General features: G+C 42.7%; 2 protein-coding genes across 2 annotated transcripts; both read left to right on the top strand.

Annotated features, from left to right (window-relative positions):
- Positions 1–403: 403 nt before the first annotated feature.
- On the top strand, positions 404–17,164 carry LOC147897337 (uncharacterized). Its single transcript, XM_087380853.1, has 4 exons — positions 404–887; positions 14,991–15,130; positions 15,242–15,540; positions 15,883–17,164. Exons 1-4 carry the CDS (start codon positions 404–406, stop codon positions 17,162–17,164), a joined length of 2,205 nt encoding a protein of 734 aa, XP_087236979.1.
- Positions 17,165–17,416: 252 nt separating this feature from the next.
- Positions 17,417–18,592, top strand: LOC147897336 (uncharacterized). The gene has a single exon (XM_087380852.1). It carries the CDS (start codon positions 17,417–17,419, stop codon positions 18,590–18,592), a length of 1,176 nt encoding a protein of 391 aa, XP_087236978.1.
- Positions 18,593–22,397: the final 3,805 nt, after the last annotated feature.

Genomic DNA, 22,397 nt, shown 5'->3' with positions numbered 1-22,397 from the left:
TTTCCTTGTCCCTCCACTTAAATGGGGGGGTTCAAATTTTTTACGAAGTTATCTTGCATTTCTTGCATGCATGCATTGAAATCAAATTTTTTACGAAATTATCTTGCATTTCTTGCATGCATGCATTAAAATCAAATTTTTTACAAAATTATCTTGCATTTCATGCATCCATGCATCGAAAGAATCATTTCTTGCATTCATGCATTTCATGTAATTAAAAAATTTGCATTGAAATCATTTTCTTGCGTGCATTGAAATCATTTGCTTTTGCATATCATGCATGCATAGGGTGGGAGTTATTGTCAGATGCCTGCCTGCTCACTATTGTGTGGCAACTAGAGCTGTTTGCTAGTGTCAAGCGAGAAAGCTTTTCGCACACACACAACAAGATCTAATCGTAAGCATGGCCTCAACCACCTACACTAAGCAAAAAGTAGGGGAAGAGCTAAGTAAGGGCGAGTGCAAGAGAGCGATGAGGAGCATTCGGGATGCCTTTGGAGTTAGCACTATGAAGAGGAGGATTCTTGGTGATGCTAAGACCAGCTTGCAGTCTGAAGATCAAGATGACCTTGCAAGTCGGGTGCAGAGCCGAGTGCAGTGGGAGATAGATGCCATGCTTTGGGTTGATAGCTTTATTGGGAATGTAGAGACCCGCTTCAACGAAACATGCAATGTAGACCCTACTCTTGCACAAGAGTTTGATGTCTTCAAATTGAGACAATGGACGAGTGTATGGACCAAGCACAAGAGTAAGGTCGTTGCATTAAATCGCCGTGTCATAGTGGCTAAAAGCTGGGAAAAGAAGGCTACAGCAACTTATGGGCGAGCTACGTCCTTGGCTGCAGGTGAAGAGCAGCCTGCCTCTACACCCTCTCAACCATTGAGAGGTGATGAGGTTCAAAGGGCACAACACCTGGCTAGTAACATAGACAGAGTGTCAATCTTGGTGTATGTCATAGAGAAGGAGATCCAAGTTGGCGAGAAAATCGGCTCGAGATCCTATGGCACTCTTTTTAAAGTGCGATTGGTAGGAGCTGCAAGGTTGCCATATCACGTGGAATATCCTAGAAAGAAGTACAAGGAAAATATTAGGACGCATACATGAGAAGCAAGGAGAGAACAACTCATGCAAATTTTACACCTAGTCCTTGTATGCGTGATTGCAACAACCCAAGAAGAGGCACTATGGACCATCACACCATACTTTAATGGCAGTAGCTTGTTGTAGTTTCTTCGAATTCTATCAATGGACCAGGGCAAGTTCACATGCTACTTCCACCATGTTCTAAGAGGAGGAGCGAATCTGATGGCCACAGCAAGCGAGGAAGTCCCAACTACATTGGACAAGGAACATATTGCTCGGATCAATGTTTTGTGTGAGAATCTGCTCCATATCATCCATGCACTGTGGGTGGTTTGGGAAGTCTGCACGCAGGAAGGTGGATGCACACAGACTTGCACCCAGGCAACATCTTATTGGATTTTGTTGGAAAGTCTAGATGCCAAGTAGGCATCATAGATTGGGGGATGGCCATGGACTTCTTGGAGAGTCAAAAGGCATTCAAGCATCTGAAGAAGCAGTCTTTGGAGACAGATGCCGACTTTGCTGAGAGAGTTTGCAGGAAAGAGGAAGAGCACATGCGAAAAAAGTGGCTTGCACCCGAGCTACAAGAAGTAGCCTTAAGAGGCAGATGTACATGCCATGCAGATACCTATGCATTGAGATGGATCATTGTTGAGATGATTCAATTTTTTGAAGACGCTTGGGGTTATATTGGGAATGATCAAAAAATGCCTCCCTCTCATGTTGTTAATGCCATGAAACGGCATGTGCATGAACAAATGATGCGTCGCATTGCCGATCAGAGAAAGCCACCTACAAAGATTAGTGATATCTTAAAGAGAGTGGAATGTGAGGGAGAATTGGCTTATGAGACCTATGGAAGAGATGTCTCTTGCCCTTAGGCTTACAACATAAGCCACATTTTTTGCCTTGTAATATTTTTGGGACACCATGTGTCTATCAAACTTATCGTAATAAACTTCTTGTTCAAAAATAAAATTATTTGCCTTGAAAACCTTTATAATTTAAAAAAGATGTCATTTATGTTGTGGATGTATGGCCTTTTATATTTTGTAAAGATTGCAACATTTGAAAGCATTTATTCAAAATTGCAACATGTACATTTTGCATAGCATTTGTAACATCTTCATCTTTCATCAAGCATATTGTACGTGACATTTGTGTCTTCTGTCCTATCTTATACAAGATGAACTCACAAATATTGAATTTAATGCATGCAAAATTTGCATACTGCACTCAAGCAATTTATCTATACTGAGCGATTCGAACTACAGTTTCTGCACTACACTTTTGGAAAATGTCACAAGGAGAGGATACTCCTCCTCTGCATAGGGAGGAGGAAGTCTCGAAAAGAGCAGAGGCAAGAGTCCATTGACACAAAATGAGGCTCGACATGCTGAGCATCAACGGTTATAGTTTGAGCGGCTACGTAGGATTGCCAACGTAGTGCCCGAGCATGTGCCAGGAGACTATTGCACGTACAACTGTGTACACTCAACTTGGAGGTCTGTATGTTTAAGAATTCAATTTTTGTTTAAACATATTGCGAATATGTATCTAAATAGCAATCGACACCATGGCGTTGGTTTTGCAACCATGTAATGGAAAGAAGTAAACAAGCTAATCTCCAAACAAGAGCTCCATGCAATCTAGCCCTTAGAGGCAGATGAAGAGGTAGCCTCAGGTAGTCAAGTGAGGAGACACAGAAGAACAGAGGGAGATGGAAGCACCAACCCAAGATTTGGATCACCACTGGAGGTGGAAGATAGCCAATTGCCGAGAGGAACGGATTCGGCAAAATGCCAGGCAAATCTACATTGAGGTATATGGAAAGCCCCCACACCATAATGAAGTGGCAATGTATTTCACCAAATTCTTGTACGTGCACTTTGTTAAGGGTATACAGGTGGACTTCTCCTCATACAAGGACAAGCATACGCATGGTCATATAGAAGTGATGCGATCACCCAATCACAATTGTCCACGGCATTGGCGGGTGCATGTGGCCCATTGAGCAACAAGTGGTGCAACTTTGCGAAGAGAACGTGGCCTGGTTTGAACAAGTCCAATGCCTAGAGACTGAAAGACCACGAATTGAGCCAGAGTTGTAGGCCGTGATTATTGCTCTACGTGCCCAATTAAAGAGCTTGGAGGACCTCAACACGTGGTTGCAACAAGAGTCCCACAAAGCACATGCAACACTAATTGAAGATGCAAGTGTGGAGGCATGGTTAGCTATTTGTCACCATCCATCCTCACAACCATATGCCGTGGAACCCCTTCCCTCCGATAGCCTAGACAATTGCTTGTGACCAATATGCCAATGCTTGTTTGATAATTTTACTGGCTATTACTCTTTGCCTTGTAGCCATAAATTTCATCTTTATTGTCTAGTAGATTACTTGCCAACTAGACTCGGGGGGGGTCACTATATATAAACCCTCTATACCACGTGCGTTCAAGGCCTATTTCTAAAATCCCTTATCTGTAAATTTTTCATTAATAAAATGTACCCCTTTTCTATACAAATCTGTTAATTTTTTCCAAAACTATTTTAAATAGTCCCTTATGTATATTTATTTCTGTAAATTTTATAAATAAAAAATATCCTTCTGTTGAACTCACGTGATAGGCTTACATATGATGAGTGACCCCCCCGAGCAACTAGATCAATTTGTCCACTTTGTAAAGCCCAACTATTAATGGCATTATACATGGTGTTGGCTTAGGACAGTTGTATTCAAGACCATGATATTGAATGAAGTTCATGACCATGTATGCAATCTCTTTATGATGGAAATATTTGCCTTTATTTTAAGTTCATTGAAGTTCTATGATGGTGTACTATATGATCCAGTGGGATTCATATATTTAAATGCTTAGTGATTAATTTATATGCATCCAATGTTCATAATTATATTGCACTATGTAATAAAAAAATCCATCACATGCAATCCTAAAGTCATCAATTGGAATAGTGTCAATATATTATTTCATAATAAATAATTTAAGGAAGGCTCTAGTTAATTGAAAACAAATAATTTAATTGCATCAAGTAAGGCTATGGTTATTTCATAATAAATAATTTAAGGAAGCTATGGTTGCATCAATTGGAATTTGAAATGTAAAATACTATGCAATATTATATAAAGTAAACTTTCAACTTTAATAATTATAAACTATATAAAGTAAAATTTAAAAGCATTTTCTATTTTCCATTGAAATATAATTATATGCACTTTCATCACAAGTGCTCTCTCCGTCTCTCTCTCTCTCTCTCTCTCTCTCTCTCTCTCACACACACACACACACACACACACGCACACAATTGAACTTTGCATAAGAAATTAAACTTTGCACATGCTTCTTCTGCACGTCCTTGCATAGGATTCTATTACATATGAGATAGAGTGATATACCAATTGCCATGCTCTCGATCAATTGAACTTGGTCAAGAGCACAACAATTGGCATAACCACCTAGAAGCCTATGCGATGGCGACATGGAAGAAGCAAAGCCCAAACCCTAAACACAAGACATTTACAATGCACAACAAGACAATTCTTATCCAACCCTTAATTGCAAGCTTAAGTCACATGCCTCCATCACATGCAATCGTAAAGTCATGTCTCTCTCTCTCATACACAATTAAAACTTATCTTTAAAGTCATTAAATATAAGTGTTACCAAAGACAAGAAATTAAACTTTGCACATGCTTCTTCCTCACGTCCTCACATAGGATTCTATTGCATATGAGAGAGAGTGGTATGCCAATTGCCATGCTCTTGATCAATTGAACTTGGTCAAGAGTACAACAATTGGCATTACAATCGAGAAGCCTATGCGATGGCGAACAAGGAAGAATCAAAGCCCAACCCTAAACACAAGATATTTACAATGCACAACAAGACAATTCTTATTCAACCCTAAACTGCACTCAGGGGGGTCACTATGTATAAACCCTCTACATCATGTACGTTCAAGGCCTATTTGCAAAATCCCTTATCTGTGAAAATTTTCATTAATAAAATGTAACCTTTTTCTATACAAATCTGTATTTTTTTCCCAGAATCATTTCAATCAATCCCTTATGTAAATAAATTTATGCAAAATTTAGATATTAAAAATATCCTTTTGTTGAACTCACGTGATAGGGTTAGCTATGATGGATGACCCCCCTAAGAAACCGCAACCTGCAATCAAAAAACAAGAACACATTCAAAATACAATGAGATATTCAAAACCCTATTGCCATCATTGCTACAATTCATGAGTCACTATCCTCATCATGTTCGTCATTAATGTTCTCATCTTTAGACCCATGTGGAAGGTGAATATTATTTCCTTCATCTTCATTAGATTCATCCTCCTCATCGCTATCTTCCTCCGATGTTGCACCATCAGTCCCATTTTCATCCTCTTCTTGGGGTTCTAGAATCTGCAACGATGGGACTGCTTCAGGGTGTATAGCATCTAACAAGATATCGTAGGTCCATTTTGGAACTTTCTCCTCATATCCCACATCTCCTAATGTTTCTAGGATTTTATGATTGGCATAGATGTACACTAACTTCTCAACCCGATCCTCTAGAAGTCTATTTCGTAAAGTACTGTGAATGTACTTGCAATGACTCCAGTTTCTTTCTGAGCCCAAGATTGAGCATGTCTGAGAAAGAACCCTCATTGCAATCGGGTGTAGAATCTCTTGGCCTAGGCGAGCAAGGGGGTTCCTCGCAACAATAAGAGCTTGCTCAATACTCCAAAAGTGCATCCATGCTTTTCCAATTGTTGGAGACTTTGAGTCCAATTGCCTAAGCGCATATAAAACAGGTTTCATAGCATTAGTGGCATCCTTAAACTGTTTCCATAATGCAGCGGATCCCAATGTTTCTTTCAGGTCATGCATTTCTACTTTGTTGCCCTATCGGTTAGCTGTGGCATCCATCATTCAAATGCATCACAATGAAAGGTCTCTATAAGAAAAGTCCTATTTTTCACTAGATATTGCAAAGTGTAGAAGTACGAGGCAAATCTCGTGGTTGCTGGCAATTGCAACATGATAGAACCATCATGAGACATAAAGATTGCTTCGAGACATTGCTTCAATTGTACTAGCTTGACGATGTCTCGAGCGTCACAAACAATCTCTTTGAACCATGGCACTTGTTTATACCAATCTTTCAATGCAAGATTTAAAGTATGTGTACAACACACAAATGCATATAAATTGGTATACTCCCTTTGCAATATTCTTCCTGCCTTTTTACAACTCTTGGCATTATCCATGATAACCTGAACAACCTTTTTAGGGCCTAACTCTCTTATAACCTTGGATAACACACCAGCCATATATGTCCCCAACTTCTTTATATATGAGGCATCAATCGATGTGTGGAAGGCCTCTCGACATGGCGATATAACCATCTCATTCAATAAAGCATGGCATTTTATGCTTGTCCACCCGTTTGAGACAACTGTGCATCTGGTGTTATGCAATCGTCGAAAATGCTATGATTTATGTGCTCTTTCTCTTCTGCATATGCCTTATCTGACAATGACATACACAATTTGTGGTAAGAAGGTGGCTTGAAGCTCGGCCCATAGTTAGCAATGCAATTCCATGCAGCTCTCATATCATCGTTATCAACCATACTCGGTGGATATCCTGATCGCAAATCTACCAAGTACATACTATGCATTCTCCAAGTCTTGAAGCCGGATACTCTCAACTATCAGGGGTTGCCTCAAGTTAGGAGTAGCAGTTGCCGATCTAGCTTCACGAGGTGGCAATCTACCTTGCATGTTAGTGTCCACACAAGGAGTTCTGGCATGGGAGCCTACAACACTAGTACTTCCGTCACTGTGTATGCTTATAGACTCTACTCCGCTTGTACCTTGACTTTTCCAAATTGATCTTCTTCATATTTTTCCAAAAGCTTGCATCTCTCTTGCATCTTCTCTGTCAAGGTGCAAGCTGCTATAGTAGTTCTTGGGGCCACACAATGTAGAATGTTCTTTCTTAAGTGACCAAGGAAGTGGCCCCTTATGTGAGGTGCTCCCCCAGATTTTTGTATTCCACAATACTTACATTTCCACTCAATGTAGTCATGAACATTAATAACAAAGTCTCACTCTACACCATGTGACTCACATTTTTCCCCCTATGCACGTGGAACAACTCTTTGAGAGGATTATGACACCCACATAAATCCTCTCCCCGTATCTTGGTTAACAACCTCACAGGGTGGATCAAGCGTTGGGTAGTGCCCATTTAAGCAATGAGATCCTCTTCTGCAACTCCTTCTTCAACCTTGGGAACATTTTCAGGCATGTGAATACTAGCATGGGCATGACTCGATGCATCCACAGTTTGCCTAGTCACAACTCATCTTGAAGATTATGAACGAGCATTTCTAATTTCAGGCATTTTTTATTGTGCATTCGTAGTCGCAACACGTGCCCTATTTCTACTTAAGTCATTGACATCTCGTCTCCCCCTTCTCTCCATACCTAAGACACTTAGCTTAAGAGTCAAGACTGCTCACTAACAATCACATTCATTGGCACTCATGACCATGATCTGCAAGTTCTCCAAAATGCAAGGAGTCAGAGTATAGACCACCCTCAAGAACACACAACAAACACTCGCATCCACTAGCCCTCGTGTTTGTGGTCTACAATATCCCCAAGACACAAGGAATTGGAGGAGCAAACCACACCCTCAAGTATAATGAATGCTAACTCACTCTAACCCACTTAGCCTTACAACTATTCAGATCCAAATCATGGTTGACTTTCTTTCCCATCTTATCGGGATATGAACCACAACTAGATCGAATGATGAGCCTCTATTGCCATTTCCACCGATATATAGCCTCAAGACACATGAGAAACTGGGAATCTACACCCCACAACACCGCCGGTACACAGGACACTACCGGTGGTAATATACACCACTGGGATAATTAATATTACCACCAATAATGTGAATACTACCACCGGTAGTGTCTTGTGTACTGACGGGACTTTTATTCAGTTTACCGGTGATTTTTTCTAGTAACCTACGTGATCACGTTGTTTTCACGTTACTTGGAAGAGTAATTAACGACTGCTAATAACCCATTAACACAAATGTGAAAATGTGAACATAATCCTTGGAAATAAGGAGAAGGGGAAGGGGAAGGGGAAGGGGAAAGGAGAAGGGGAAGGGGAAAGGGCTATAATGCATGTTTGGAACTATCTGTCAGAGCGCGTCAATAGACGTGGCAAACATCACATCTATAGGCACGGCTGCCTATTTTTCTAAAAAATTTAGACACGCTCTGAGAGACACTTTTCTAGAAAAAGGTGAAAAGGATTGTGCCCGACCCCAAAAAGAACAACACTAGTACCAAAAACATCCTTTCCCTGCATACGACAAAGGACGAATCCAAAGGGAATAACATCTAGAGAAGACCAACCACCAAGAGACTTACCTTGGATAGAGGTATGGAAGCTTCTTGTCTTTCTTCAAAGCTGCCTCTCCTTCTTCTCTTCCTTGTTTACCCTCTTCTCTTGTATGCTTGGGGATGAGTGTGTATGCTTGGAGATGTGTGTGGGTGCTTGGAGATGATTGTGGATGCCTAGAGCTGTGTGTGTTAAAAGGAAAGCAAGCATTGCTAAAAGTATCGAAAGGAAAGAAAGCACGCTAAAAGTAGGTTCAAAAACCCGTTCACAATGTGCGCATCTAAAAGCACGTCTACATTGTGTTTTAAACGCACCTATGGACACGTTCCATAGTACAAACATGCTTATAGATGCACCTTTAGATGTGCAGAAGAGTTTTATCATTAAATACTCAAGGAAGAACACATTTTTTGGGTTGTTTATCTGTAGGATGTCTTGATCTTCAACAAGTAGCTCTAGTGAGGATGAATCCCTCCGTATCCACCATCGCAAAATGTGGTTGGACCAAAAAATCAAATGTATGTGTGATCGATGTCGAGGAAACATGTATCGTGCACATAGAATTACACTCAATCTCATCTCAAAGTACGGAGAATGGGATGCAATCGTATCCCGAGTAAGTGTTAAAGCGTTGAGGTTGATTGAGATACCTATGAGTGTTCATGTGTTTGATATATGATCCTTTTTTAATTTGATACAAGATGCAGTGCCACACATGCATATGTTGCCCTATGCTCATTGTGAGGAGGCGAAGCATTGGCAATATGAGGTGAGATCTTCAGGAGGGACCATTACAGATGCATGGAGTGATGGTGATAGTAACCCTCCACCATTACCTCATGAGGCCGTGGAGGAGGTGGTGTTTGATGATATGGTGTGGGATTTATACGTCCATTAGTCCTCAGGTAGGGATAATAGCATGGAGTAGGACAATCTTTTTACTGCATCATTGACTCCACTGTTTGAGAGGTGCACATTCTCTATTCTACGTGCCTCCCTTAAGTTACTAAACTTGTAGATCATCTATGGATGGAGCAATGTAAGTTTGAATGCATTACTCAAGTAAGCTTTAAAGTCTATTTTGCAAACATGGTGAATTATGCTAGTGGGTCAATTACTGGAATACTTTTTCGCATTTATGGTCTTCACATGCAGTCTTCACATGCAGGCTATTGTGTAAAATGCTTCCAAGGGAAAATAAATTACCGACCTCAAGAGATATGGCAAGGCAACATGTGACTTCTCTTGGAGGATTGGATTACAAGTGCATCCATGCGTGCGTCTATGATTGCATTCTGTTTCGTGGACTGCATGAGGAGGCAAGAGAGTGTCCTACTTGTGGAGAGGCAAGATATAGAGCAGATCTCAAAACTTTAGATGTGCCTCGTAAGGTTCTATGATATTGTCTCCTAATCCCTCGCATCCAACATATGTTCAAGTGCAAATCCATTGCAGAGCTCATGTCATGGCATTCCTCCCATCGATCAACCGAAGGCAAGTGGAGAACTCCCGCAAACACTCCTCCATGGAAGCATATTGAAGACACATGGCCAAGCTTCAAGGAAGGACCTAGGAATGTGAGACTTGGATTGGGTATGGATGGTGTGAACCCATTTGGTCTCAAAAGCACCTATTACAGTGTATGGCCAGTGATATTGGTGAATTATAATTTTCCACCCTCTATGGCGATTAAGAAAGGACATGTTATGTTATCCCTTCTAATTCCAAAGAAACATAAAGTCAAAAATCCTAATTTTTATCTGGAGCCTTTGATTGATGAGCTAGAGGTACTTTGGAGAAGTATTGAGGTACATGACGTGAGCAAGCCTCCCTCACGAGACTCCAACTGCAAAGTAGTCTTGATGTGGATGATGCATGACTTCCTAGGCTATGGCGAATGTTCAGGTAAGCATTGAACTTTTAATAAAGAGTAGGCAATCGATGTGGCACCCTAAACCCACCTACTTACGTAATTTTGTCCTCGGGGGGGTCACTCATCATAAGTAATCCTATCACATGAGTTCAGCAAAAGGATATTTTTTATTTCTAAAATTTACAGAAATAAATATACATAAGGGACTATTTAAAATAGTTTTGGAAAAAATTTACAGATTTGTATAGAAAAGGGGTACATTTCATTAAATGAAAAATTTACAGATAAGGGATTTTAGAAATAGGCCTTGAATGCACATGATATAGAGATTTTATACATAGTGACCCCCCTGAGATTTTGTCTATTGTTTAGGTCTCACTACATCGAGTTACCATGCACATCCTGTTTGTGGTCCTTTGCTAGTTGCTTCATGGGCAGATGCATTGAATAAGGTCATCTATGAGAATCACCATCGATTTCTCCCACCTGATCATCCTAGATATGTCGCCCCTTGGAATGAAATCCCCCCACCATAATCACTCATTGCAGGAGATTGGATGAGAATTTGGGATGGTTCCATGACTCCTCCACCACTTGGCATGAGCCGGTAAGGGTTTGTAACTATTGTGTGCTATATTAAATGAAAATAAATATTGCACGCTAACACCATCTTTTGTTTAGATACTCCATCTTTTATTGACTACCATATTGGTCCCACCTCAAGATCAATGACCTGCTTGATCCCATGCATATCTTCGAGAATGTGGCGTCTACCATTTGGGAACATTTGAATGGGACACGAGATTCCATAGGCATAAGGGAGGATCTATGACCACAGGGAGGATGCATGAAGCTTGGCCACAAGAGAGGTCAAATGGGCATGTATTTTTGCCCCGTGCACCATGGAGGTTATCAAAGCTAGAGATGGTGGCAGTGAAGCGAGCTATCACTACAATTTGTACTCCCACTGAATGCATGAGGTGTTTGAAGGGGGCCTTCATAAAGAGTAAGAAAAGAGGTGTAGAGCAATTATATGGCTTAAAATCTCATGATTGGCACAAGATGCTCCAAGTAAGTATGAGTTAGCATTATCTCTTTTTCTTCCAAATTTGTGAGTGTAGAAGCAACTAATCAAGCATCACTCATGTGTTCAGTTCATACTACCTACTAGCATTTCTCGTAGTGCATTGCAGGACGTGAAGGATTGTATTTACAAGATGGGCGAGCTTGTGAGGTACTTTACAAGATACAAAATGTGAAGCATATCAATGCTCTATGAAAGGTTTTCATATTGCTAATATGGTGCAATTTTTTCTTTCTAGGTATGTGAGCTCAAAGAAAATAGATCCCACCACGCTTGAGGATGCTCAAGTTATGTTAGTGGAGGTGGTTTGTTTAGTGCAGGAGACCTTTCCACATTCTATTCTCACAAGCCAACTATATCTCATAGTGCATTTGGTGGATGAGATTGCTATATGTGGCACTGTACATGCACCATGGTTGTTCTTCCTCGAGCACTTCATGAAGACCTTGAAGGGTTTTATGAGGCAAAATGCAAGGCTCGAAGGTAGCATGGCCAAGGGTTGGTTGGTACAAGAGTCACTTGTATATATTTCTGAGTTTCTTGTTGATGTGGATAGCTCTCTCCCATGACTATGGAGAGATGATAAAGACCTAAGGATGACGTCTATTGTGCCTCAAGGGAAAGGACGGAGCAAAGTAATGGACACGGAGTTGCTTAATAATATCAACCTCTATTGCATGCTTAATAGTGATGTGATGAAAAGATGGGTGACAAGATACAAGGATCCAAAGGCAAGAAGACAAGGAGAAAGGGCCCTCTTTTGTACACACCACGGATCTCATGTGCCATACCCTCAGCATCTAAGAGCACTTCCAAAGGATATTCATATGGATTGGCTACTTGATGAAATGGAGAGAGCAGAGAGAGACGAGGGGATGTATATCACAATGGAAGAATGGGAGTATGCTAGAGGATGCATGAGCAAGATCGGTATATAGAATGTTATGCATAAGTTAGGAGCTTTTAATAATTTAGATTGCTTATTCAATTGATTTTATCTTGGTGTAGTGTACTGTGTTCAATGCTATATGGTGTGAGGGCATGAATTTTCAGACACAACAGATTGATGATAAGAGAAACACACAAGATTGCAACGTCATTTCTACTTTGAGGGAGCCAATGGAGCCATGGATGATTATTGTGGCATAATCCAAGATATTATTAAGATTGACTTTCGACGCTTCTTTGTGTATGTTTTAGATGTCAAGTGGTTTAAGGACGTGGTAGAAAGAGGCCCTAATGCAACAATCAAATGCCATGCAACTTTGTAACTATTGACTCCACAAAGTTTTGGCAAAGCAAAAAGGACCCACTAGTACTACCACAACAATGTGAACAAGTACTATACACATATATAAAAATACTCACTTTTAAATATTTGATACCTTCGATGCAAGGAAAATAACATGATTGTATTTGTGTTTGAATTTGGTTGTCTATCAACCAATGGTGGATAATAATAAGTGGCGGCATGTCATACTTATTATGCCATGTTCCAAAGTGATGTATAGTACATTTACTAATATGGAGCGTATGAAGGATGATCATGGCCATGGAGGTGATGATGATCATGATACAAGAGAGGAGGATGATCATGAGATAGGAGATACAGATATTCAGGCTATGAGGACGAGCCTGCCATTGGTGATGCTGATTTCGATGAGCACATGAGTAGCACAAGTAGTAGTGGGATGAATGTATTTGTAGATCTCAACATTGGTTTGGATTTTGAAGTAGATAGTTTGGCAAGGGTTGATCTCATTGAGGATAAGATCGACATCATTGACATTGGCAAAACTATTTTACATATTGTCTCATTCTCCTCACCTCACTTAATTTTTGTATATGTGGGTTTGCCAAAAAGCATTGATATTTTAATTAAAATTATGTGCTTTGGTAATCATGGGCAATGTTTGGAAAGCAGTGATGCACATTTATCAGCCTGCAACAAAATTTTACTCTCTGTATTCTCTGTCGCATGTTTATAAAGGCGTCTAAATATGCATCTAAAAGACAGTACAGACGCGCTATTAGACGCATTAATAACCGCACTATTAGACGCACTCATATTTTCACTATTCTATCCATGCTTATAGACTCGCTTGCTATTTTGCGTGTCTATCAGGCGCGTCTATAGTTGCTTTGTCTTGTTGTGTCAATGCATGTAAAAGGTCAGTATATAGAATGTTATGCATAAGTTAGGAGCTTTCAACAATTTCATTTAGTGGGTAGATGGGATAACTAACTTGCACTATGCAATAATATTTGCATATATGTTCACAATCAACTAGTAGCATGGATGTGCCTTATGGTAGCCATATGTTGACTTTGATAACATCATCATAGTCCATAGAGGAAAATCTAAACCCTTGGGTAAGTTGAGTCCTCGTTTTGCCCCTCACATTCTCAAATATTGTTAGAATATTATACGACATCCATGTATCTTTGGCCTTCACAGGTGAAGGGATTCCATTGTGCTCATCAACACTAACAAGATATTGTGATTATAAGTGCAAGATTTATGTGAGTAACATATATAGATTCATTGGAAAAATGATTGTTATATTACAGATTTCCTTTGTTTGCTTAAAATCACAAAATAAGATAGTAATGATAATGTAAAAGGTAGTTGGCGATAGAGTGGAGATCTCTCTATATTTAATTGGGCCCTCTTTATATTGTGGAACTAACATTAAGTAGCTTTCTTCGTTGACAAGTTAGTTAGATTCTATTTTTTCATGTGGCTAAACTAGGAGAAATTTCATTGAGCTCCCTTTAGCCAAGTGCACAAATTGCAAGGGTAGGAGTTTGCTCTAGAATGTTTTTGGTTTCCAACATGGAACCTTGAGGGTCCAAATACATCTTAAGTGTTTTCCCTTGTGTATTGATGGCAGGGAGACTTAGATGTAGTTGAGTATGCCATTGATGTACAAGCAATGTGGGGCATTGCTCAAGTTGTAAGAGTATGTATCCCCATGGATGCCAACACTTCTTGTGCAATCTTACTAGTAGTGACAGGGCAATGACATTCACCCATCCTTACAACCTATTTGCTGATGGACAATGGAAGCCAAAGGTAGCATTAGTTTTTGGATGCTTGCTAGCTCACCACACAAATGCTTTAAGCAATTAACTAAAAGCGTTGTTTTTGCTCTGAAGAGGGATCAAAAAAACTTATCGATATCCCATTGAAACAATTAGAGGTGGGTCCAAAACTTCATGAAGCTCTACCCAACGTACGAGGAGCTCCACGTTGCTTTGCTAGAGCAACCATTGCAATGCATTGTCACCGAAGCATCTTTAGCATTGGGCATACTGGTGTTATATAGAGGATGCTTCCAATGATGGAGATGCCATAACGTAGATGATGATTACAAGGTAAGGATGTTTTTTCTATTCCGCAAAATTGATTCCTCACGGCCAAGGGTCTATAAGACGAGGGCTGTTTAACACTAATCATTCGCCCAAAATTGTAGTTGTTGCAATCGTTTCTGCAGTGCAGCCATGCAGATTCAACCAGCTCTAGCTGTAGCATCAGGCAATCAACCCAATCAAGTTCAATCCGCTCTCGACCCCGTCCAAGCCATCATCAACATCTTCAAAAATCCTCTACTCTTCAAGCAGCTTCTCTCGTTGACCAAGGTGATTGATCAACCTTTCTCGACGGAATAATTATAACAACATGAAATATCTTTTTTGGTGAATCTTGGTAACACAGGTGGTCGATTACCTCTTGAATTAAATATTTTGCAGGCGGCGCTCGATAAGGTAGACAAAACGGTCGTCAACAAAGTGGCCAGTGAGATTTCTCGAGCCGCTGTCGGAGTGCCTTTGATCGGAGTGGGCTTTGCAGCCATTACGGTGATACTCGGGAATATGGCGACGGCCGACGATAACAAGGAGAAACGGGAGGAAGTAACCATGTACGCCGAGTTTCTCCATAAACAGATGGAGGACTTGGAAGGTAACAGCGGCGTGCAAGAGCTGGCTCAGCAATTAGCAGTCCTACTGACCGCGCAAGCGTGCGTTTTGGAGAAGGAGAAAAGATGGAGGTGAGATATCCAGAACGTCGCACTGCTCTAATTGATTGCGGATAGCGTTTGATTGCCAGGGAGCCTTGCCAGGAATTTGAATTCTCCACAGGGTGAATATTTGGATTCTGAAAGTGGAGCTGTTAGATTCTGCTTGCCTGTGGAGGAGGTTCTCTGATTGGGGAGCTTCGTGATATGCTTGATTTGGGTTGTAATTACTGAGCTGCTTGAATTGCATCCTTGCCTGTAAAGCTTGACTGATTGTGGATAGTTGGTTTCAATTCTGATCGTTGAGCTCAGGATTTAAATTTGGAAATGAGAGCTAATTAGGCTTGTGGTGCTCATACAATATTGGGGATGCAGGGAGGGATTCGTGGCTGCGTTGTGCGGTAGGCTCTGTATTGTCGCGCTCGCCCAGTCTAGAAGCTCTACGCTCGACAAAATGGCCAGACAGTTGAGGCTCCTTCACGAGCAACTCAATACCGTGATGCTAAAAGGGGTAGATTCCAGGGTGGCTCGTGCTTCTAAGGCCGCCCCTGCTCTGCCAAGGGACCTCATCGGCATGGATGAACGCAAGCAGGACCTGAAGAGCTTCCTCAACCAACGAGGAGGGGTACGCATAGTGGGTGTGTACGGGATAGGCGGTATCGGCAAAAGCACCCTGTTGAAGGCGATCCGGAGTGACCTGAGCGAGCAGCAAGGAAAGCTCGAGATGGCCTGCATCGAGGTGAAAGAGCAGCTGGTGCCTGTTATGGAGATCGATGTGGTGAAACTTCAGCAAGACATCGTTTTCCAATGGGACAACCGCCAGATGATCTTCACAGACACAGCGCAGGGGAGAACACACATAGCTAATTGCCTCAAGTCTTTCAAGGAAAGGAGCAAGGGGGTATGTCTGATTGTGGACAACGTGTGGAAAGAGGAGCAAATGACGGAGATGCTGCCCGAGGACGTAAGAGAGCTTCTTCCGGCAGGTTCGAGGCTGATCATGGCGTCGAGAGCCAAGCATCTCGCAGAGATGTTTGGGAGACTGTGCTCCAAGCGCTATGAGGAGGAGGTGAAGCTGTACGAGCCTCCCATCTTGAACGGGCAGGAAGCAGAGTGGCTCTTCCGCAAGAAGGCGGAAGCTGGTGGAGCTCAGCTGCAGAATCATCATCAAGAGCTTGTCCAGGGGATCGTGCCACTCTGTGGTGGACTGCCCTTAGCCCTGGAGGTGTATGGCTCCTACTTCCGGACTGAGAACAAGAGGGGCAACTGGAAGACAGTTGAAAAGCAGCTCCAAGAAGCGGAGGACGCACATTCTGGGGGCAGGGTCTTTGAGAGACTCGAATTGAGCCTCACGATCCAGCCACAGGAAATCCAGGAAGCTTTCATGGATGCTGCTCTGTTTTGGAGGGGCAAAAGTTGGGAGCAAGCAAGGCTCGCTCTCCATGACCAGAGAGGAGAGGACATGCTCTCTATTCTGCAGGAACAATCCTTGGTGGACGAGTTCGAGAATGAGGTGGTGAAGGTGCATGATCTCATGGCGGCAGTTGCCAGGAAGAGGGCACGAGGACAATTCACCTATGTCATTGCCACTTCCACCTCGGCATTTTCAATCGCTGACGAGGCAAGTTTCATCTTCATAAGATTTCTGTCTGCATGATTAGATTTTTCTTAGGCTGGATATGTCCTGTGGATCTGCAAATCTGTCTCGTCTGTATGTACTATGTAGCTTATTTCCCTCAGCTGTGAATAAGCTTGAGATATTTCCCGTATCTCATCTCACAGCTCCATTGTTGGTCGCATCATATATGTAATTCAAGAGCTGGATCTGCATAGAGGTCTCGTCTCTATGTAGCTTATTTCGCTCGGCATTAGATGTTGCCTTCATCTCATCTCACACTCTCTTCCTTGCATGCAGGACAAGGAGGACATCCGTGGCCTATCACTTGAAGACCTGGAATTCGACGTGAATCAACTCCAACATATGCAGGAGCTCAGATTCGTGGAACTAATAAAATGCCGTCTCCACACCAATGTCCTCAAAACCACACAGTGCCTAGGAAGGTTAATCTGCCTTTTGCTTCTGGCAGCATCCATACTTGGTGCGGCCCTTAGACTTTCTCGATTTCTTGATGATGGTCCTTTGCAGCGCTTCCTCCTCGTTGCCATCCCCCTCCTCGTCCTCCTGCTCCTAATTTTTCTCCGATATCTCATGCGTTCATCCGATTTACAAAATTCCATTCGGCTTCCTCCAGACCTCACCTTTCTCACCCTGCTCGGCTGTGTCAACACCTCTGACCTCACACCTTCAATTGGCAGCCTTTCACAACTTCGCTCACTGAACTTGTCTCACCACCATGACTTGACCCAGTTGTCACCAACCATCTTCACCAACATGACATCCCTTTTGCATCTTGACCTCTCCTTTTGTGAAGAATTGACCCATTTACCGGCTTCCCTCGGCAACATGGCCTCACTTCAACTGCTGGACTTATCATCGTGCCCACAAATACGCAAACTGCCTGCCTCCCTCGGCAAATTGTCCTCGTTACAATCCCTTAACCTCTCCGATTGCCACAGGTTGGATGAGTTACCATCATCCCTTGGAGACTTGAAATCCTTAGAACAACTGCACCTCTCCAATTGTGATAACCTACAGCACCTTCCACGGTCTCTCGGGAAATTAACATCCCTCCAATGCCTCGACCTTTCAGAAAGTGATAAGCTGATCAGGTTGCCATCCTCCATCTCCACCCTTACCTCCTTGAAGGTTCTCAATCTATCTCGTTGTGATGGATTAAGAGAGTTGCCACCCTTGCTTGGAAACTTAAAATCCTTGCAATTCCTCAATTTATCCCACTGCGGAAGGCTGACCAAATTGCCTGATTCCGTTGGTCAATTAACCTCCCTACGTTCCCTTAACCTATCATTTTGTGGGGAGTTAAAGGAACTGCCAGACTCCCTTGGCAGCCTGACCTCATTGCAAAATCTGGATCTATCATTCTGTCAAAAATTGCGAATATTGCCAGCTTCTCTTCGTAGCTCCTCCTTCAAAATCCTTACAGCAGGCACTCAGATTGAGAACTAGTTATCTCAACTATTTTACCGCATGCCAGTTGATTATCCTATGTAGAGACACCTAGACTCATAACTCTCCACAAGGATTTCAAGTTTAACATGAGCAATATCAATGGTGAAAGCTTCCAAAATGACAGAGCGTCCAATGTGCTTTTTTGAAATGCAAAAAAGTGTTTCAACAAACGTGGCTAATATAATATGCAAAGGTATTATACAAGCAAGAATGTTACTTCATCGCAACACAATCCACAAATTAATTTGGGTTTTCATCTTTGTTATTTCTTTTAGTGGTAAGGGAGTTATTGGTTGTATTGTTACTAAGTTTCTATACAACGAGTCTAGTACATCATGGGCAAGTCAAGTCAATTGCATCGTACCTTGTTTCCTATTTTGAGTTTAAAAAAATTTGAACAATGCTTCCTGTTTTGAGTTTTAAAAAATTTGAACAATGCTATTCAGAGAATTGTACAAGGGGAATCATATAAAATCAAGGCCAAAAGAAACTTCGTTAGAGTGCATGGCTTTCTCGAGAGAAATTCTAAATATGGGTTATGTTTAGATTCTCCCCCACCTTTATTTTTGTTTACATAGCTGAGAGATAGCTGAGGTGTTGGGTTACATTTTGTGCTTTCCGTTAGTTGGATGCTTGACTATGATGAGGTTGCTTGCATTCTCAAGCTGCATGCAATCTCTAGCAGGTAGAGCTCTAGTGGCCAACCAAGTACTTCTCACCATAGCCTCATACATAGCTTATTGGTGGTTCTTTCATAGAGGGTGTTTGGATTAGCTAAACACATGGTGCACAACTTTTATGGGCTTATTTGGATGGCATGAGGAATACCAAGGCCAGAGTTTCATGGTAAAGTGTGATCATGTTGTAGGCATGCGGATGCTTGGTCATCATTGATCCAGATATGAAAAGTAGAGCCCTCCTAGGCAAGTTAGTTGTGCAAGGTATTAGCCCAAGTTCTAAGCCCTAGAAGCTTATCCTCTAAAAGTAGCTTCTCAGAATACCCTGCACAAAGATCAATAGTGATAGGAGCCTCATCAGTGGATTTTTTTTTAGTACCATCTCATTGGGAAGGGGTCCTCATTAATGTGGATCCTATATAGGGTTTGGAAGATACTAGCAGGAGGAATCATATGGGATCATCCTTGCTATAGGGAGGAGTTCGACTGACAGGCCCTCATTTGGCACTTGGAGGATTGAGACTAGGATGGTCTCATACTAGGATGACGGACTCAAATAGGTTGGGCACCATGGGAAGATGTCCTAGCCATCCCTTTAGGGACATTTTAGGTTCCCAATAGAGGCAGAGGCATAGCTTGGAGCCATCTCTCATATTTGTGGGCTTGGACAGCAATGAGGGAGATAAACATAGCCATTCCTAAGTTGTGGTGGCATGCAAACATTTTAGACTTGGAAAGATAGTAGAACGTTGTGTGAGTTTTCCAAAATGGAGTCACCCTTAGGGATTATAATTAGGCATGGAAATGGTCGAGTCATCTTACTTAGAGTTGGGCCAGGAGGCTTGTTTAGCTAGTGAAGATTTACTCCACTGGTAGATGGCCAAGGTACATTTGTAAAGGAGTGGTACATCAACTCTCCTAGCACCCTAGATCAGGATGCACCTTTGGATCTGGGAGGGTTGGCCCCTTCAACAGGTCTAATGGGATCCAAGAGAGTGGTTCTGTCCATTTAGAGTTCACCATACAGAGAGAGAAGATGAGTTTGCCTTCTTCTCTTACATAACACGAAAAGGATAGTGGAGTGAAATGGATGCATCAAGGTGTACCCCAAGATAGAGACATTAGTTTGAGCAGTAGGTGGCTAAAGAGGTTAGATCTAGATTCTAGGCGCATTATGGTCTAGCTTGTGGTGGTCACACAAGATATCTAATTTATTATGGTTAACACCTATTTCATTAATTTTGGACTAGTGCACTGTCCAAATTCGTTTTGTGAGATGATTTTGGATAAAGCATTTCAAAAAAAGAGGCTCTTATAAAACAAAACTTTGAGTCAAAAAGTAAGATTTTAAAAAAACAAATTAGAAAAAATGACGTGACATGTTATTAAAACTAGAGTACAATAAAAAAGAGGACTTCATGTTGTTAAAAAAGACAAAAAGTAAGATAGAGTACATTTAAAAAAAAGCATGACACATTTGTACAAGAAGTAGATCATATAACTCAAAGCCATATGGTGTTAAAAAACACCTTCCATTAGCTCAGCCTAGAAGATGTCATCTTTGTCTCTCTTGTCGAAGATGTCATCTTTGTCTCTCTTGTCTATTACAACTTTACATTAGAGAACTAAAAAGTCTTTGTGGAAAGAAGAGTATATATAAGAAAAACTAGCCCACTCCTCCTACGCATAAATTTGAATTTTCAAAAAAGAGAGGGAAATTTGAATTCATTATAAATTTGAATTCAAATTTGTGTTCAACATTCTTCTCATACTTTCTTCTCGTACGTTCCTTTTGAATTCAAATTTGTGCTCAACATTCTTCCTGATACTTTCTTCTCGTAAGTCCCTTTCATTCTTCTCATAAGTCAAATCTTATTTGTCAAGTCCCTTTCATTCTTCTCGTAAGTCAAATCTTATTTGTCGCTCTTGCTCGTGGTAGTAAGTCAAATCTTATTTGTCGCTCTTGCTTGTGATAGTAATCTTATTTGAGCAAGAATCTTATTTGTCGCTCTTGCTCATGATAGTAAGTCAAACCTTATTTGAGCAAGAATCTTATGTGTCGCTCTTGCTCGTGATAGTTCTACTCTTAGTTGTAAGAATTCAAATTTGTGTTCAACATTCTTCTTGATATTTTCTTCTAGTAAGTCCCTTTCATTCTTTTCCTAAGTCAAATCTTATTTGTCGCTCTTGTAAGAATTCGACCCCTCTCCCTCTACTCCCTTGTTTCTCTCTCCCTTACACTCTCTCTCTCTCCCATACCTTCCCCCCTCACTCTCTCTCTCTCTTTCTCTCTCCCTCCCCTCACTCTCTCTCTCACTCCCCTCCCTCCTCTCCCCTCTCTCTCCTTCGGCTCCCTCCTCTCCTCTCCCTCTCTCTCTCTCTCCTCTCTCTCTCCTCTCTCTCCTTCTGCTCCCCTCCCTCCCTCCCTCCCTCCCTCGACCCCGCCCTCCCCTCCTCCCCTCCCCTCCCCTCCCTCCGCCGCCAGAACCCCTCCCCCCCCTCTGCCCCCCCCTCCCTCCCGCCCCCCACCCCCTTCCCTCCAACCCCCTTCCCCCTCCACCCCCCATCCCCCCTTCCCCCCTACCCCCCTTCCCCCTGGAGGGGGGTGCCACCCCCCCCCTCCCCCCTTCCCCCCTCCCTGCCAGCCCCCTGCCCCCCCCCACCCCCTTCCCCCTTAACCCCCCCATCCCCCCTTCCCCCCCTCCAAGGGGTCTGGCGGCTGTGGCCGCTAGCCCCCCCTCCTTCCCCCCCGCCCCCCTTCCCCTTGCTGGTGGCCGCGGCCGCCAGCCCCCCCTTCCCCCCGCCCCCCTTCCCCCCCTCCACGGCCACGGCCCCTTCCCCCCCTTCCCTTGCTGGCGGCCGCGATCGCTAGCCCCCCCCCTTCCCCCCCGCTAGCCCCCTGCCCCCCCTCCCCCCTTCCCCCTGCTGGCGGCCGCGGCCACTAGCCCCCCCCCTCCCCCACCGCCAGCCCCCCGCCCCCCCTCCCCCCTTCCCCCTACTAGCGGTCGCGGCCGCCAGCCCCCCCTTCCCCCCCGCCTCCCTTCCCCCTGCTGGCGGCCGTGGCCGCCAGCCCCCCCTTCCCCCCCGCCCCCCTTCCCCCTGCTAGCGGCCGCGGCCGCCAGCCC

Source organism: Dipteris shenzhenensis, chromosome 10, assembly GCF_047967505.1.
Source record: "Dipteris shenzhenensis isolate YYH24624 ecotype China chromosome 10, Dip_SZ_1.0, whole genome shotgun sequence".
In the NCBI taxonomy this organism is placed as follows: Eukaryota; Viridiplantae; Streptophyta; class Polypodiopsida; order Gleicheniales; family Dipteridaceae; genus Dipteris; species Dipteris shenzhenensis.
Note: the sequence above shows the minus strand (reverse complement) of the source record. Positions and strands in the feature narration are given on the sequence as shown.